Source organism: Lolium rigidum, chromosome 3 (genome assembly GCF_022539505.1).
Source record: "Lolium rigidum isolate FL_2022 chromosome 3, APGP_CSIRO_Lrig_0.1, whole genome shotgun sequence".
Classification (NCBI taxonomy): domain Eukaryota; kingdom Viridiplantae; phylum Streptophyta; class Magnoliopsida; order Poales; family Poaceae; genus Lolium; species Lolium rigidum.
The window spans coordinates 102,650,935-102,669,074 of NC_061510.1; the positions used below are offsets into that span (position 1 = coordinate 102,650,935).

Below are 18,140 nucleotides of genomic sequence, written 5' to 3' on the forward strand. Positions count from 1 at the left end.
CTTGCCTGCGTGCAGAAAACGCCTCCTACTTGTAAATAGGTTGCACCCTTTCAGATCTATGGTTAGAAATGAATTAGAACTTGATAATGGAGCTTTGCTCCGCAATCTCCCACATGTGGGATCCAAGACCCTCCCCTTGTGGATCCCAAGATTACAACTAGCTTTGCCTGGTCATTTTTTTTCCTTTGCAGGGTTTCTATTGGATCAGTGGACTCCGTCACTGTTGGAGAAATGATTTCAATTAGAGTTGAGTTGGTTGATTCAAAGGCTTCAGTATTGATTGTTAGTTGTTGGATTTGAGCTACTCACAAGCTTAGATAGTTATTTTTATCTTGCATTCTTGTATGTTTTCCCCTTCTTTTCGACCTGCGTGTCATTGTATCAACCATCTTGTTGGTCAATTCATGAAGATCGGGGAACCACGGCGTTTCAAAATGCCTAGGAAACTAAACACCACGATAGATATTCTCAAATATGCTTGGCTTTCGAATGCCGACCCCATGCGGGCAACTAATTGCGTATATATTCTCTCAGTGGAATATTCTTACTCTCCTCATCCAAAATAACAATTACTCGAAAACATGTATTTAACATTGACCAAAGGGGGACACATCCCTCCCTTGAAGGCCCGTCATTAGGTAAAGATAAGACCTCTCATAAGCGAATTTATATGCGCTGAATAGCATCCCGTTTCATTCGGTCCCCTTGGGACTTGAACCCAGGTCGGTTGGCTACGCACTCGCTAGCTTTGCCACTGACCTACTCAGTTCTCGATGAACCATTATTTGATACGTTTTGTTCTGCCAAACATGTCCAATGGATCCAGTTTCCCATACATACAACACCTGAGCAGGATGCAGCTCCTAGTCGTGGGTTGGATACATCCCATTGACGGTCAATCCACCATCAACCGAGATCGTCTGGCCAGTGATGTAAGACGAACCGGGCATGCAGAGAAACGCCACCAGCGATGATACCTCTTCAGGTTCTCCGACACGCCTCATGGGAGTTCGCTGCCTGAGGAGAACCATGAATTCCTCCTTTGCCAAATCCTGCAGAACAGCGAGCAAAACCAAATGGGTTAGAGGAAATTCCCCGGGTTGTTGTTTGTTTGGTGCAAATATAGCGAGATCGATCGGGGGAATAGAGATTGCTGTATACAAAACAAGTTGCAGTATGCTGCACACTGACTATGTTATGTTCAGGAACTGAGACCAATGGATATGACAATTAATTGCAACTTTCTGACGATGTAGTTGAGTAACAGAAGTAACACGAACTATTTCTGAAGAAAAATAAAGAGTGTGACTTCTTACTGCTTCCACCATTGATGTCTTGATGTACCATGGAGCAACAGAGTTGGTTCTTATGTGATCTTTCGCCCACTCACATGCCAGGTTCTTTGCTAGCTGGTTCATGGCACCTGTAACATGTTACAGAGCGATGATGATTGCTAAATGGTTTGCCAAAAGAGAAGATGGAAAGATGATGATTGATCTACACTCCCTGCCATCATCGTGCATGTTCATCTACGCCACCCGTGAAAAAACAGCATCATATCGCATATAATATAGAGACTGATAATATACCCACTCAGGAGCAGGGTTTACCTTTTGTCAAGCTATAAATGGAGCTACTAGCTTCCGCTATCACTCCACAGACTGATGATATGAAGACAATGCTGCCCGACCCGGACGCCTTGAGAAGAGGATGTGAAAGTTGGCACAGATGGAATGCGGATTCAAGATTAGTGGCCATTGTGATGGAGTATTCCTCTGCAGTGTATTCAAGTGTTGGCTTATCAATAGTTATGCCCGCATTGTTAACCTGCATGACAAATTGGGGGAAAAGAAGATAGATATGAACTTCAACAGTCAGGCCGTGGAGCGGACAAAACTGCATTCGTTTCCCAATCAGTATAATTTATTACTGAGTAAACGCGAGTGTGAAGCGAAAACTATAAAAAAAAATCAGGAATGCAATGTTATTCTTCTAGTTATCAGCCATGTTTGATCTATTTTAAAGGCTATAAGCAAATCAGATTGCTCTGCAGTGACATGTTCATAGAAAAAACATTACAGAATTTAAAAAAATAAATGAATGATGCTGGTGCAGTAGTAAGGATCCAAGGTTGTACTACCTGAAAATGACCAAACATTGTCAAGTATATTACTCCCTCCGATTCATATTACTTCACGCTAATATAGATGTATCTATACACATTATAGTTGTAGATACATCTATTTTAGTCGATCTAATCCGTGAGCCTCCTACCGTCCTACGATCGTACCAAGTCCACACACATTAAGCATTTTAGTCGACTTCATGCCATGCCAAGAGCAAAATCTATGGTCCGACAATAACATGCTGATACCTCACCAATCAGTCACAAACATCACAGACTATATGCTCCACCAATGCACCAATCAGACTATGTGCAATTGCATTCTCTGAAGTCTGAACCCTGATTCGCTGAATACTACAAGCAACGCAGTGAATCAACATCCATCAATCCACGACCCTGTTCCCAAATTGAGCAGCCAGGTAAATAGATCGAGGAGGGAGGATGAAGTGGGTGCGTTACGAGGATGTTGAGCTTGCCGGCGAAGCGGTCGGCGACGTCGCGGATCAGGCGCTCCCGCTGCTCCCGCACGGAGACGTCGCAGACGGAGCCGGTGACGCGGAATCCCTTGGCCTCCCACTCCTTCAAGCGCTCGGCCAGCTCCGCCTCCGTCCGGGAGCAGGTGTGCACGGCCGCTCCCAGCGCCGACAACTCCTCCACCACCGCATACCTGCGCATCAGCGCACACATGAACACAAATTCCTCAAATGGACTCCAGAGATTCGGCGCTATAAGCAACTAGCTCAACTGCTCAAGCGAACAGAGAAATACCCGATGCCGCGAGTGCCACCGGTGACGAGGGCTGTCTTGCCGTGAAGAGACCATCTCCCCGCACTGGCGCCGATCGCTTCTGCCGCGGCCATCCGCTTCCAAGCGCTGATTTCCCTGCTGCGCGTCGCCGCACGACGTTCGTACTGGAAGTGGATGCCGTCACTGCGTCCGACTTCACCCACCCGCCAAATGCAGTTAATAGTTGATGCAGGGCGTGTTTGGTTGCCGTTTAGTCGGAGCCAGGCTCCACGGCAACGCACTTCTTGGCTCAAGAGATACTGGCCCTGTAAAAACATGTAAAAATACGGTGTTGCCAGTTCGTCTGGTAAATCACGGTGTATTTGGTGGGTCTTTTAGGATTCAGGGATGTGTGTAGGCGAGGGTTTTATTCCCGGCCGGTATTTGCGAGATCTCGCCGAAACCCGGTTTTAATGGTACCCACCCTTAAGAAAATACCAGCATATATTTATCGGTACTTGATAATTTGCTAAAAATTTAAATGATTTCGGTAAAATTTGGATTAATTTTAAAACTTTTTTGAAAAAACTTGAATGGTATTTTGACCAATATTTCCAGTAGCTGGTATTATTGATGCCCACCGAAATTTTTTTGAGAACGAGAAAAAAAAATCTTCGTGTAGACTATCGTGTATTCTATCTACAAAAGCTAAACTATCGATCTCAAACTTCGGAATTGTGTAAACTCCTACCTAGCATCCATTACAAAACCTCGTAATTTCTATGTACTTATGTAGCCTTGGGTTAGCACTTGACTTCAAAACTTATCCTAGTTAATAACTTGCCATTTGAAATTTTAATAGCCATGTAGGTATGTTCAATAACTTGTTGTTACTCGGTCCTTCTCCATGTGTTGAGATCACTCTTTTGATTTTGTGGATTTAAAAAAAGCTATATAGATACCCTTACAAATAATTTTTATTTTGAAAGTAGCTTTTATTTGCCACGTTGTCATCTTACAAGAGCGATCTCTTCCTCTTCCTACCAACATCAGCGCTAGTGCCAGCACCAAGGCTAGCAAAAGAGACGTGCTCACCTTAGTCATCAAGGACAACGGTCTCGGACTCCTAGATCTCTATGGCCTAGCTCATTTTGGCGGGCTTCTCCTAGACGCTACCCTCCCTCAGTTTCTCCCAGAAGCCTGTCTCCCAAATTTGTTTAAACTTCTCAATTAATATTGGGTAGACTAATTTAGAAGTTTAATCAAATTTAGTAGATGGGTTTCTATGAGAAGCTAATGGAGGTAGCTTAAGAGAGAAGCCATCCTAGAAGTCGAAAAGAAGTCTCCTTATGTAGTCGGGCAATATGTACCAAGTAGCTCATTGGAACCCATCTCATATCAGCCAGTAGCAAGGCCAAAGGAGAAAATTTGTTGCGTCTAGGTGTAGTTCGTGAATGGCTGGTTGAGGTACTCATTGTTCTTGGGGTGATCCTAGACTGGAGAAAGACAATGTGTTAGTAGTGGAGCGTTAGATGAATTGGAAAATGTGACAGGTTGGAGGAACTGAAATAAGTGTTAGTACCGAGCCATGGCCTTTGTAGTTCTCGGCCTCTAGGATAATGATGCAGGTGTCCCCATCCCATTGTGTACCGCTAAGGTCTCTAAGCTTGGACACATGGATCCATTTGGTCCTCCACTTTCTAAGATGTTTGTACACCTGCTGTCAGGACACCTTCGAGCCATAGAACTTAACCATCTTCTTGGCAACATTTTTCAGGTGCACCTCCTTGCACCTCTTTTCGGTCCTAACACCCCTTTTGATTATGTCACACATCTTGTTGAGGACGCAGGTGCATATGAAAGAAGAATACTTCATAGTGATCTTCACCCCCTTGAATGTGTCTATGATGTGTGCTTTACCATCCTTCATTGCCTTCCTCCTAGCAAGGATGGAAGCAACATTCTCAGCCTGGTACACCACAACACAACAGATGCTACGCACCGACATCAACTCCTTTTTTGTGGATACATGAACATCGGTAATGCCTTGTCCTGGGTCTCAGCAACAAAGAAGGGAAAGTACTAGATATGGAGTAGGGCCTGGCTAAACTCGTATTCAGTCATGGCCTACATTGGTTACTATTAGAACTAGAACAATGGAAAGTACAACAAAAAACTAGAATGTCAAACAATAACTACACAAGAGCAATGTGTTCAGCCAAATGCTCTTCACAACATGATCTCATGTGTAAGTGAATTGCTAGTGCAAGAAGAACTACACAACTACTATTATACATGGATTCTACGGCAATGAATGAAGATCATTTAACTCAACGCACTAACATCTACCCTACTACACATGAGAAAGAATTAGTCTGATCTACAACATCGCAATATAAAATTGGCATCTACACACTACATTGTACACATGAACATGATTTAGTCTAATCTACAATATCGACATAGATAATCTACATCTACATACTACCATTGTACAAATGAGCAAGATTTCACCAACAAAACAAGAACATACCACACATTAACACTACCATAACATCGACATTCACTAACAACTAAGCAAAACCTTCCATACGACCACATGATCTTACGATATATCACTGGATCATTGATACGTCTCCGACGTATCGATAATTTCTTATGTTCTATGCCATATTATTGATGATACCTACATGTTTTATGCACACTTTATGTCATATTCGTGCATTTTCTGGAACTAACCTATTAACAAGATGCCGAAGTGCCGGTTCCTGTTTTCTGTCGTTTTTGGTTTCGTAAATCCTAGTAACGAAATATTCTCGGAATTGGACGAAACGAAGACCCGGGGGCCTATTTTGCCACGAACCTTCCGGAAGACCGAAGAGCATACGAAGTGGGGCCACGAGGTGGCCAAACCACATGGCGGCGCGGCCAAGGGGGCCCGCGCTGCCCGTGGTGTGGGCCCTCGTCGGCCCCCGACTCGCCCTTCCGCCTACTTAAAGCCTCCGTCGCGAAACCCCCGATGCGAAAAACCACGATACGGAAAACCTTACCGAGACGCCGCCGCCGCCGATCCCATCTCGGGGGATTCTCGGAGATCTCCTCCGGCACCCTGCCGGAGAGGGGATTCATCTCCCGGAGGACTCTACACCGCCATGGTCGCCTCCGGAGTGATGAGTGAGTAGTTCACCCTCGGACTATGGGTCCATAGCGGTAGCTAGATGGTTGTCTTCTCCTCATTGTGCTTCATTGTTGGATCTTGTGAGCTGCCTAACATGATCAAGATCATCTATCCGTAATACTCTATGTTGTGTTTGTCGGGATCCGATGGATAGAGAATACCATGTTATGTTAATTATCAAGTTATTACATATGTGTTGTTTATGATCTTGCATGCTCTCCGTTACTAGTAGAGGCTCGGCCAAGTTTTTGCTTTTAACTCCAAGAGGGAGTATTTATGCTCGATAGTGGGTTCATGCCTCGCATTGACACCGGGACGAGTGATGTAAAGTTCTAAGGTTGTGTTGTCGTTGTTGCCACTAGGGATAAAACATTGGCGCTATGTCCGAGGATGTATTTGTTGATTACATTACGCACCATACTTAATGCAATTGTCTCGTTGCTTTGCAACTTAATACCGGAAGGGGTTCGGACGATAACTCCGAAGGTGGACTTTTTAGGCATAGATGCGGTTGGATGGCGGTCTATGTACTTTGTCGTAATGCCCAATTAAATCTCACTATACTTATCATGCCATGTATGTGCATTGTTATGCCCTCTCTATTTGTCAATTGCCCGACCGTAATTTGTTCACCCAACATGCTTTTATCTTATGGGAGAGACACCTCTAGTGAATCGTGGACCCCGGTCCATTCTTTTAATACTTGAAATACAAATCTGTCGCAATACTTGTTTTACTCGTTTTCTCTGCAAACAATCATCTTCCACACAATTCGGTTAATCCTTTGTTACAGACAAGCCGGTGAGATTGACAACCTCACCTGTTTCGTTGGGGCAAAGTACTTTGGTTGTGTTGTGCGGGTTCCACGTTGGCGCCGGAATCTCCGGTGTTGCGCCGCACTACATCCCGCCGCCATCAACCTTCAACGTGCTTCTTGACTCCTACTGGTTCGATTAAACCTTGGTTTCTTACTGAGGGAAACTTGCCGCTGTGCGCATCACACCTTCCTCTTGGGGTTCCCAACGGACGTGTCAACTACACGCATCAATCATCCACTTCATTCAGTACCGACAAGAAATATGATCCATACCATCATAGATCTACAACAACATCTACTCTGATCTACTCAAAGATCTCATCAACTAGCTTTAGGGTTTGCAGCACGCACCACCATCGGATGAGTGTAGAAGGCAACGAAGAGAAAGACCGTTTGCCGTCACCATCCTACAAGGATCGAGTTAGATGGTGCCGCTTACCTACTCGTGGGTGAACCTCCTCGTCGGGATGGAGAGGTCCATGGTGGTGGTGTGTGTGTGTGAGGGGGGAGGGGTGGTGGCACACGATCTGGTTGTAGGGATTCGTAGTAGAAAACAAAATGTTTCTAGCGTAGCCCGATTGCCCAGATCTACCTATAGTAGTAATGTTGTAACAGAGATAGCTTCGGTGACGTACCCTCATAGACCAAAAACGGTTAACATTCCACTAGAACGTGGATGATGTAGTTGTACTCGTTGTCGACTTGAGGGTCGAGTTCAATCCTCCTGTTACGACGTCAAGTGCCGCAAGTGTAGCACCTCATAGTTTCGCACACATATGATGCTCAACGACGCTCCCATCTCCGTTCCAGCTAAGGTGCAGAAGTACGTAGATCTTCTGGATATATATGAATCCCGGCAGCGCTCCCGCATACTGGGTGGAGTGGACTCCCTCCGTGCGTAGCTCTTCGAGGAACCACGCACGGGAGAGAGAACGAGAGAGAGAGAGAGAGAGAGAGAGAGAGAGAGAGAGAGAGAGAAGGGAGGAGGTGATACGTCTCCAACGTATCTATAATTTCTGATGTTCCATGCTTGTTTTATGACAATACCGACATGTTTTGTTCACACTTTATGTCATTATTATGCGTTTTCCGGAACTAACCTATTGACGAGATGCCGAAAGGCCAGTTGTTGTTTTCTGTCTGTTTTTGGTTCCGAAAAGGCTGTTCGGGCAATATTCTCGGAATTGGACGAAATCAACGCCAAACCTCCTATTTTTCCCGAAGGCTCCGAACACCGAAGAAGAGTCGGAGAGGGGCCGGGGGCCACCACACCATAAGGCGGCGCGGGCCAGACCCTGGCCGCGCCGGCCTAGGGTGGGGCCACCCTGTCAGCCCTCCTGCGCCGCCTCTTCGCCTATATAACCCCTTTCGACCTAAAAACGCAGTACCTCTTGACGAAACTCCGGAAAGACTCCGTGGGCGCCGCCACATCGCGAAACTCCAATCCGGGGACGAAGTCTCTGTTCCGGCACCCTGCCGGGACGGGGAATTGCCCCCGGAGCCATCTCCACCGCCGTCTCCACCGCCATCTTCACCGCCATCGCCGCCTCCATGATGAGGAGGGAGTAATCCACCCCCGAGGCCGAGGGCTCCGCCGTAGCTATGTGGTTCATCTCTCTCCCATGTACCTCAATACAATAATCTCATGAGCTGCTTTACATGATTGAGATTCATATGAGTTTTGTATCACTACTATTCTATGTGCTACTCTAGTGATGTTATTAAAGTAGTTTTATTCCTCCTGCATGGTGTAATGGTGACAGTGTGTGCATCCGTGTTAGTACATGGCGTAGGCTATGATTATGATCTCTTGTAGATTATGAAGTTAACTATTGCTATGATGGTATTGATGTGATCTATTCCTCCTACATAGTATGATGGTGACAGTATGCATGCTATGTTAGTTCTTGGTGTAATTGTCTTGATCTATCTTACACTCTAAGGTTATTTAAATATGAACATTGAATATTGTGGAGCTTGTTAACTCCGGCATTGAGGGTTCGTGTAATCCTACACAGTTAGCGGTGTTCATTGATACGTCCAAAACGTATCTACTTTCCCGAACACTTTTGGTATTGTTTTGCCTCTAATTTGTGTATTTTGGATGCAACTAACATGGACTAACGCTGTTTTCAGCAGAACTGTTCTGGTGTCTCGGTTTTGTGCAGAAATCCAACTTTCAGGAAAAACCTCGGGATTTTGACAGAAGGCCCTATTTTCCCGCAATGCGACGGAGCCAGAAGGACAAATCAAGTGGAGGCCCGAGGGCCCCACACCATAAGGCGGCGCGGCCTAGGGGGGCCCGCGCGGCCCTATGGTGTGGCCCCCTCGGCTGGCCTCCGACGCCCTCCTTCGGACTATTTATCGGCCTCGACCTAAAAACGCACGAGAGAGAAGTCGAAGTCGCCGAAACCCTCCGTAACGCCGCCACATCGCGAAACTCGTCTCGGGAGCCGAAGTCTCCGTTCGGCACTCCGCCGGACGGGGAATTGGAGGAGATCATCACCGCCATCACCACCGACGCCTCTTCATCAACCAGCCATGTTTCCCCCATCCATGTGTGAGTAATTCCCCCACTGTAGGCCGAAGGGGATGGTAGGGATTGGATGAGATTGGTCATGTAATAGCATAAGATTGTTAGGGCATAGTGCCTAGTGTCCGTAATTGGTACTTTTATGATATTGTTGCAACTTGTTATGCTTAATGCTTGTCACTAGGGCCCGAGTGCCATGATCTCAGATCTAAACATGTTATTGATTCATGAAGATATTCGTTGTTTATGATCTTACCTGCAAGTTGTATACACATGTCGCTGTCCGGAACCAATGGCCCCGAAGTGACAGAAATCGGGACAACCGGAGGGGATGGTAGTGACGTGAGGATCACATGTGTTCACGAAGTGTTAATGCTTTGCTCCGGTACTCTATTAAAAGGAGTACCTTAATATCCAGTAGTTTCCCTTGAGGCCCGGCTGCCACCGGCTGGTAGGACAAAAGATGTTGTGCAAGTTTCTCATTGCGAGCACGTACGACTATAATTGGAACACATGCCTATTGATTGATTAGTACTTTGATGGCGTGTATTTCACACGTTCGTTGGGCAACCCCAAGAGGAAGGTATGATGAGCACAGCAGCAAGTTTTCCCTCAGAAAGAAACCAAGGTTTATCGAACCAGGAGGAGCCAAGAAGCACGTTGAAGGTTGATGGCGGCGGGATGTAGTGCGGCGCAACACCGGAGATTCCGGCGCCAACGTGGAACCCGCACAACACAACCAAAGTACTTTGCCCCAACGAAACGAGTGAGGTTGTCAATCTCACCGGCTTGCTCGTAACAAAGGATTAACCGTATTGTGTGGAAGATGATTGTTTGCAGAGAAAACAGTAAAAACAAGTATTGCAGTAGATTGTATTTCGAGTAAAGAGAATTGGACCGGGGTCCACAGTTCACTAGAGGTGTCTCTCCCATAAGACGAACAAGCATGTTGGGTGAACAAATTACGCGTTGGGCAATTGACAAATAAAGAGAGCATGACAATGCACATACATATCATGATGAGTATAGTGAGATTTAATTGGGCATTACGACAAAGTACATAGACCGCCATCCAACCGCATCTATGCCTAAAAAGTCCACCTTCAGGTTATCATCCGAACCCCTCCAGTATTAAGTTGCAAGCAACGGACAATTGCATTAAGTATGGTGCGTAATGTAATCAACAACTACATCCTTAGACATAGCATCAATGTTTTATCCCTAGTGGCAACAAGCACAACACAACCTTAGAACTTTCTCATCATCGTCCCGGTGTCAATGCGGGCATGAACCCACTATCGAGCATAAGTACTCCCTCTTGGAGTTAAAAGCATCTACTTGGCCGAGCATCTACTAATAACGGAGAGCATGCAAGATCATAAACAACACATAAGCATAACTTTGATAATCAACATAACAAGTATTCTCTATTCATCGGATCCCAACAAACGCAACATATAGAATTACATATAGATGATCTTGATCATGATAGGCAGCTCACAAGATCCGACAATGATAGCACAATGGGGAGAAGACAACCATCTAGCTACTGCTATGGACCCATAGTCCAGGGGTAGACTACTCACTCATCACTCCGGAGGCGACCATGGCGGTGTAGAGTCCTCCGGGAGATGAATCCCCTCTCCGCGTGGGTGCCGGAGGCGATCTCCGAGATCCCCCGAGATGGGATCGGCGGCGACGGCGTCTCGGTAATGTTTTCCGTATCGTGGCTCTCGGTGCCGGGGGTTTCGTCACGGAGGCTATTTAGTAGGCGGAAGGGCAAGTCAAGAGGCGGCACGGGGGCCCACACCACAGGGCCGCGCGGCCAAGGTGGGGCCGCGCCGCCTAGGGTTTGGCTACCCCGTGGCCCCTCTTCGTCTCGTCTTCGGTCTTCCGGAAGCTTCGTGAGAAAATAGGCCTCTGGGCTTTTATTTCGTCCAATTCCGAGAATATTTCTTTACTAGGATTTCTGAAACCAAAAACAAGCAGTAAAACAACAGAATCGGCACTTCGGCATCTTGTTAATAGGTTAGTTCCAGAAAATGCACGAATATGACATAAAGTGTGCATAAAACATGTAGATAACATCAATAATGTGGCATGGAACACAAGAAATTATCGATACGTTGGAGACGTATCAGCATCCCCAAGCTTAGTTCTGCTCGTCCCGAGCGGGTAAAACGATAACAAAGATAATTTCTGGAGTGACATGCCATCATAAACTTGATCATACTATTTGTAAAGCATATGTAGAGAATGCAGCGATCAAAACAATGTGTATGACATGAGTAAACAAGTGAATCATAAAGCAAAGACTTTTCATGAATAGTACTTCAAGACAAGCATCAATAAGTCTTGCATAAGAGTTAACTCATAAAGCAATAATTCAAAGTAAAGGTATTGAAGCAACACAAAAGAAGATTAAGTTTCAGCGGTTGCTTTCAACTTGTAACATGTATATCTCATGGATATTGTCAACATAGAGTAATATAATAAGTGCAATAAGCAAGTATGTAAGAATCAATGCACAGTTCACACAAGTGTTTGCTTCTTGAGGTGGAGAGAAATAGGTGAACTGACTCAACGTTGAAAGTAAAAGAATGGTCCTCATAGAGGAAAAGCATCGATTGCTATATTTGTGCTAGAGCTTTGATTTTGAAAACATGAAACAATTTTGTCAACGGTAGTAATAAAGCATATGCATCATGTAAATTATATCTTATAAGTTGCAAGCCTCATGCATAGTGTACTAATAGTGCTCGCACCTTGTCCTAATTAGCTTGGACTACCTGGATTATCACCGCAATACATATGCTTTAACCAAGTTTCACAAAGGGGTACCTCTATGCCGCTCTGTACAAAGGTCTAAGGAGAAAGCTCGCATTTGGATTTCTCGCTTTTGATTATTCTCAACTTAGACATCCATACCGGGACAACATAGACAACAGATAATGGACTCCTCTTTTAATGCTTTAAGCATTTGACAACAATTAATTCTTTTCTCATTAGAGATTTGAGGATATTTGTCCAAAACTGAAACTTCCACCATGAATCATGGCTTTAGTTAGCGGCCCAATGTTCTTCTCTCACAATATGCATGCTCAAACCATTCAAGGTGGTAGATCGCTCTTACTTCGGACAAGACGAACATGCATAGCAACTCACATGAAATTCAACAAGAATGAGTTGATGGCGTTCCCCGAAAACATGGTTATCGCACAACAAGCAACTTAATAAGAGATAAAGTGCATAATTACATATTCAATACCACAATAGTTTTTAAGCTATTTGTCCCATGAGCTATATATTGCAAAGGTGAATGATGGAATTTTAAAGGTAGCACTCAAGCAATTTACTTTGGAATGGCGGATAAATACCATGTAGTAGGTAGGTATGGTGGACACAAATGGCATAGTGGTTGGCTCAAGTATTTTGGATGCATGAGAAGTATTCCCTCTCGATACAAGGTTTAGGCTAGCAAGGCTATTTGAAACAAACACAAGGATGAACTGGTACAGCAAAACTCACATAAAAGACATATTGTAAAGCATTATAAGACTCTATACCGTCTTCCTTGTTGTTCAAACTCAATACTAGAAATTATCTAGACCTTAGAGAAACCAAATATGCAAACCAAATTTTAGCATGCTCTATGTATTTCTTCATTAATGGGTGCAAAGCATATGATGCAAGAGCTTAAACATGAGCACAACAATTGCCAAGTATCACATTACCCAAAACATTTATAGCAATTACTACATGTATCATTTTCCAATTCCAACCATATAACAATTTAACGAAGGAGAAACTTCGCCATGAATACTATGAGTAGAAACCTAAGGACATATTTGTCCATATGCTACAGCGGAGCGTGTATCTCTCCCATAAAGTGAATGCTAGGATCCATTTTATTCAAACAAAACAAAAACAAAAACAAACCGACGCTCCAAGAAAAAGCACATAAGATGTGGCCGAATAAAAATGTAGTTTCAGGGGAGGAACCCGATAATGTTGTTGATGAAGAAGGGGATGCCTTGGGCATCCCCAAGCTTAGACGCTTGAGTCTTCTTGATATATGCAGGGGTGAACCACCGGGTGCATCCCCAAGCTTAGAGCTTTCACTCTCCTTGATCATGTTGCATCATACTCCTCTCTTGATCCTTGAAAACTTCCTCCACACCAAACTCGAAACAACTCATTAGAGGGTTAGTGCACAATATAAATTGACATATTCAGAGGTGACACAATCATTCTTAACACTTCTGGACATTGCATAATGCTACTGGACATTAGTGGATCAAAGAAATTCATCCAACATAGCAAAAGAGGCAATGCGAAATAAAAGGCAGAATCTGTCAAAACAGAACAGTTCGTATTGACGAATTTTAAAATGGCACCAGACTTGCTCAAATGAAAATGCTCAAATTGAATGAAAGTTGCGTACATATCTGAGGATCATGCACGTAAATTGGCATAATTTTCTGAGCTTCCTGCAGGGCAGTGGGCTCAGATTCGTGACAGCAAAGAAATCTGGAACTGCGCAGTAATCCAAATCTAGTACTTACTTTTCTATCAACGGCTTAACTTGGCACAACAAAACTCAAAACTAAGATAAGGAGAGGTTGCTACAGTAGTAAACAACTTCCAAGACACAAAATAAAAACAAAGTACTGTAGGTAAAAACATGGGTTGTCTCCCATAAGCGCTTTTCTTTAACGCCTTTCGGCTAGGCGCGAAAGTGTGTATCAAGTATTATCGAGAGATGAAGCATCAACATCATTACCAGCGGTGTTGGGAGTTTTATCAATTTTAGGCCTATAGTAATTCTTTGGTTTAGGCACCTTAGAGACATACATGAATTTTTGCTCCTTACCCACATAAGCTTTCTCATTAAATTTAAGAGAAGAAAAAGTTGAACCCAATTTTCTCATAGCTTCTTCAAGTTTACCAATTCTATGGGTTTGATTATCATGGATAGCACAAGTTTCTAGAGTAGCAATTCTTTCATTAATTCCTCCTAGGATTTTATCAAGTTTATCAGTATTATCAAGTAATATTTCCAATTTAGTTTCAACGCTACAATTTTTCTCTATGGTTTCCAATTTTTTCATAACATCCTCAAGGGAGGTTTCACTTTTAGTTTCATTAACAGGTGGTGTTCCAAATAAACTCTCAATAATGCAACTAGCTTCTAAAGCGGGAGCACCTAGGAAGTTACCTCCCGCGAGACAATCAAGAACATATCTATTCCAGCTAGAGATACCAACATAAAAATTCCCGAGTAGGATAGTGGTGGAGTGTTTCTTAGTGCACCTATTATGGGCATCACTAATTCTATACCAAGCATCTTTTAAACATTCTCCCCCTTGTTGCTTAAATGAACGAACTTCAACTTCAGGATTACTCATTTTAGCGATAGTAAATAAAGCGAACTAGATAAAGTAAATGCAAGTAAACTAATTTTTTTTGTGTTTTCGATATAGCAAACAAGATAGCAAATAAAGTAAAACTAGCAACTAATTTTTTTGTGTTTTGATTTAGTGCAGCAAACAAAGTAGTAAATAAAATAAAGCAAGACAAAAACAAAGTAAAGAGATTGAGAAGTGGAGACTCCCCTTGCAGCGTGTCTTGATCTCCCCGGCAACGGCGCCGAAAATATTGCGTGTAGTTGCGCGGGAGTTAGAAATCTTGTGGTGTAGCTTTTCTTCGTTCCGCAACGCGCGAAAATATGCTTGATGGCGTGTATTTCACACGTTCGTTGGGCAACCCCAAGAGGAAGGTATGATGCGCACAGCAGCAAGTTTTCCTCGTAAAGAAACCAAGGTTTATCGAACCAGGAGGAGCCAAGAAGCACGTTGAAGGTTGATGGCGGCGGGATGTAGTGCGGCGCAACACCGGAGATTCCGGCGCCAACGTGGAACCTGCACAACACAACCAAAGTACTTTGCCCCAACGAAACGAGTGAGGTTGTCAATCTCACCGGCTTGCTGTAACAAAGGATTAACCGTATTGTGTGGAAGATGATTGTTTGCGAGAGAAAACAAGTAAAACAAGTATTGCGATAGATTGTATTTCAGTAAAGAGAATTGGACCGGGGTCCACAGTTCACTAGAGGTGTCTCTCCCATAAGACGAACAAGCATGTTGGGTGAACAAATTACAGTTGGGCAATTGACAAATAAAGAGAGCATGACAATGCACATACATATCATGATGAGTATAGTGAGATTTAATTGGGCATTACGACAAAGTACATAGACCGCCATCCAACCGCATCTATGCCTAAAAAGTCCACCTTCGAGGTTATCATCCGAACCCCTCCAGTATTAAGTTGCAAAGCAACGGACAATTGCATTAAGTATGGTGCGTAATGTAATCAACAACTACATCCTTAGACATAGCATCAATGTTTTATCCCTAGTGGCAACAAGCACAACACAACCTTAGAACTTTCGTCATCTGTCCCGGTGTCAATGCAGGCATGAACCCACTATCGAGCATAAGTACTCCCTCTTGGAGTTAAAAGCATCTACTTGGCCAGAGCATCTACTAATAACGGAGAGCATGCAAGATCATAAACAACACATAAGCATAACTTTGATAATCAACATAACATAGTATTCTCTATTCATCGGATCCCAACAAACGCAACATATAGAATTACATATAGATGATCTTGATCATGATAGGCAGCTCACAAGATCCGACAATGATAGCACAATGGGGAGAAGACAACCATCTAGCTACTGCTATGGACCCATAGTCCAGGGGTAGACTACTCACTCATCACTCCGGAGGCGACCATGGCGGTGTAGAGTCCTCCGGGAGATGAATCCCCTCTCCGGCGAGGTGCCGGAGGCGATCTCCAGGATCCCCCGAGATGGGATCGGCGGCGACGGCGTCTCGGTAATGTTTTCCGTATCGTGGCTCTCGGTACCGGGGGTTTCGTCACGGAGGCTATTAGTAGGCGGAAGGGCAAGTCAAGAGGCGGCACGGGGGGCCCACACCACGAGGCCGGCGCGGCCAGGGGTGGGGCCGCGCCGCCCTAGGGTTTGGCTCACCCCGTGGCCCCTCTTCGTCTCGTCTTCGGTCTTCCGGAAGCTTCGTGAGAAAATAGGCCTCCGGGCTTTTATTTCGTCCAATTCCGAGAATATTTCTTTACTAGGATTTCGAAACCAAAAACAGCGAGAACAACGAATCGGCACTTCGGCATCTTGTTAATAGGTTAGTTCCAGAAAATGCACGAATATGACATAAAGTGTGCATAAAACATGTAGATAACATCAATAATGTGGCATGGAACACAAGAAATTATCGATACGTTGGAGACGTATCATACTTGGACACCGTTTTATTATTATCTGCAAATGCCCTGCTATGATTGTTACATGAGTTTCTCTCATCCATGCAACGCCCGTCATCCGTCCCCGTGCCTGCGTATTTTAATCCTGTCGTTTACTAAAATCACTACGCTGTCTTTGTTACTCACGCGTTATTTTACTACGCTATGCTATAAACTGTTACTCGATAAACTCTTGCGAGCAAGTCCGTTTCCAGTGTGCAGCTGAATTGACAACTCCGCTCGTTAAGGCTTTCAAGTATTCTTTGTCTCCCCTTGTGTCGAATCAATAAATTGGGTTTTACTTCCTCGAAGACCGTTGCGATCCCCTATACTTGTGGGTCATCAAGACTATTTTCTGGCGCCGTTGCCGGGGAGCATAGCTTTATTTGGAAGTTCACTTGGATTGATATTGTTCGCTGCAAATTCTCCATCATGGGTAAAACTCGCGATACTAAGGTCGCCATATTACCATCCACTACAAGAAAAGGTACGACTCTGAGTACCTCTGGTTGCTCTTGATTCACCATCTGTGATTGATAAACTTGTTTCACCACCACAAGCTTCAAATGCTGGTACTTCTGCTGAATCTGAAAATTCCTCTTATAATATTGATGATGCTTCTGCTGTGCTTGATGATAGTGGTTCATTGGGAACTTTTCTAGATGCTACAATTGCTAGGTCTAGACAAATTGAAAATACGGAAACTCCCGATGTTACTACACCTGTTAATTCACCTGAACTTGAATACTCTAGTGATGATCTTGATGAAGAATATGTGGAACTTGATGATGATTTTATTGAAAAATGCAATGCTACTACTGATGCAAGAAAAATTAAAAAGTTGCTTGCGTAACATGCTCGTTAGATATAAACTGTCTCCCGATCCTAAATTTGCCACATCTCCTATAAACATTAAGGATAAAGATTATGATTTTTCTCTTGATCTATCTCATATAGCTATTGTTGAGAAAACACCTTTTTGTGGTACTGAAAAAGAAAGTGTTGTTGAACACATGATTGAGTTATCTACTCTGAGTAGCTTGTTTTCTGATGATGTTAAGAAGCGTACTTACTTTGTTGCTAAAATCTTTCCATTCTCATTAAAGGATGACGCTAAAACTTGGTATAATAGTTTGCCACCTAGTTCTATTAAAAGTCCAAAAGAATTGCTTGATGTTTTCTTCCGTAAATACTTTCCTGCTAGTGCTCAACATGCTGCTTTGCAGAGAATTTATAATTTTGATCAGGGAGATGGAGAGAAATTGCCTGAGGCTTGGGCGAGATTTTGCTCTCTTATTAGAGCTCTGCTTGACCATGATTTGGAAAAGCATGATTTACTTGATATATTTTATAGTGGACTAACCATTGAGTCTAGGGCATACCTGGATAGTTGTGCTGGTTGTGTTTTCAGGAAAAGAAC

General features: G+C 43.9%; 1 protein-coding gene across 1 annotated transcript; it reads right to left on the minus strand.

The window, feature by feature from the left end:
• Nucleotides 1-769: 769 nt before the first annotated feature.
• On the minus strand, nucleotides 770-3,073 carry LOC124702072 (tropinone reductase homolog At5g06060-like). Its single transcript, XM_047234171.1, has 5 exons — nucleotides 2,894-3,073; nucleotides 2,585-2,792; nucleotides 1,611-1,827; nucleotides 1,317-1,423; nucleotides 770-1,052 (listed from the first exon to the last, which is right to left on the minus strand). The coding sequence occupies exons 1-5, from the start codon at nucleotides 2,983-2,985 to the stop codon at nucleotides 864-866; spliced, it is 813 nt and encodes a 270-aa protein (XP_047090127.1). The 5' UTR covers nucleotides 2,986-3,073; the 3' UTR covers nucleotides 770-863.
• Between the last annotated feature and the right edge of the window lie 15,067 nt (nucleotides 3,074-18,140).

Excerpts from the sequence above, each read along its gene's own strand:
- LOC124702072 (XM_047234171.1), bottom strand. The coding sequence starts at position 2,985 with ATGGCCGCGGCAGAAGCGATCGGCGCCAGTGCGGGGAGATGGTCTCTT. Across the intron at positions 2,793-2,893 it reads GGTGGCACTCGCGGCATCGG|GTATGCGGTGGTGGAGGAGT; the intron begins GTATTTCTCTGT and ends GCTGATGCGCAG. Across the intron at positions 1,053-1,316 it reads AGACATCAATGGTGGAAGCA|GATTTGGCAAAGGAGGAATT; the intron begins GTAAGAAGTCAC and ends GCTGTTCTGCAG.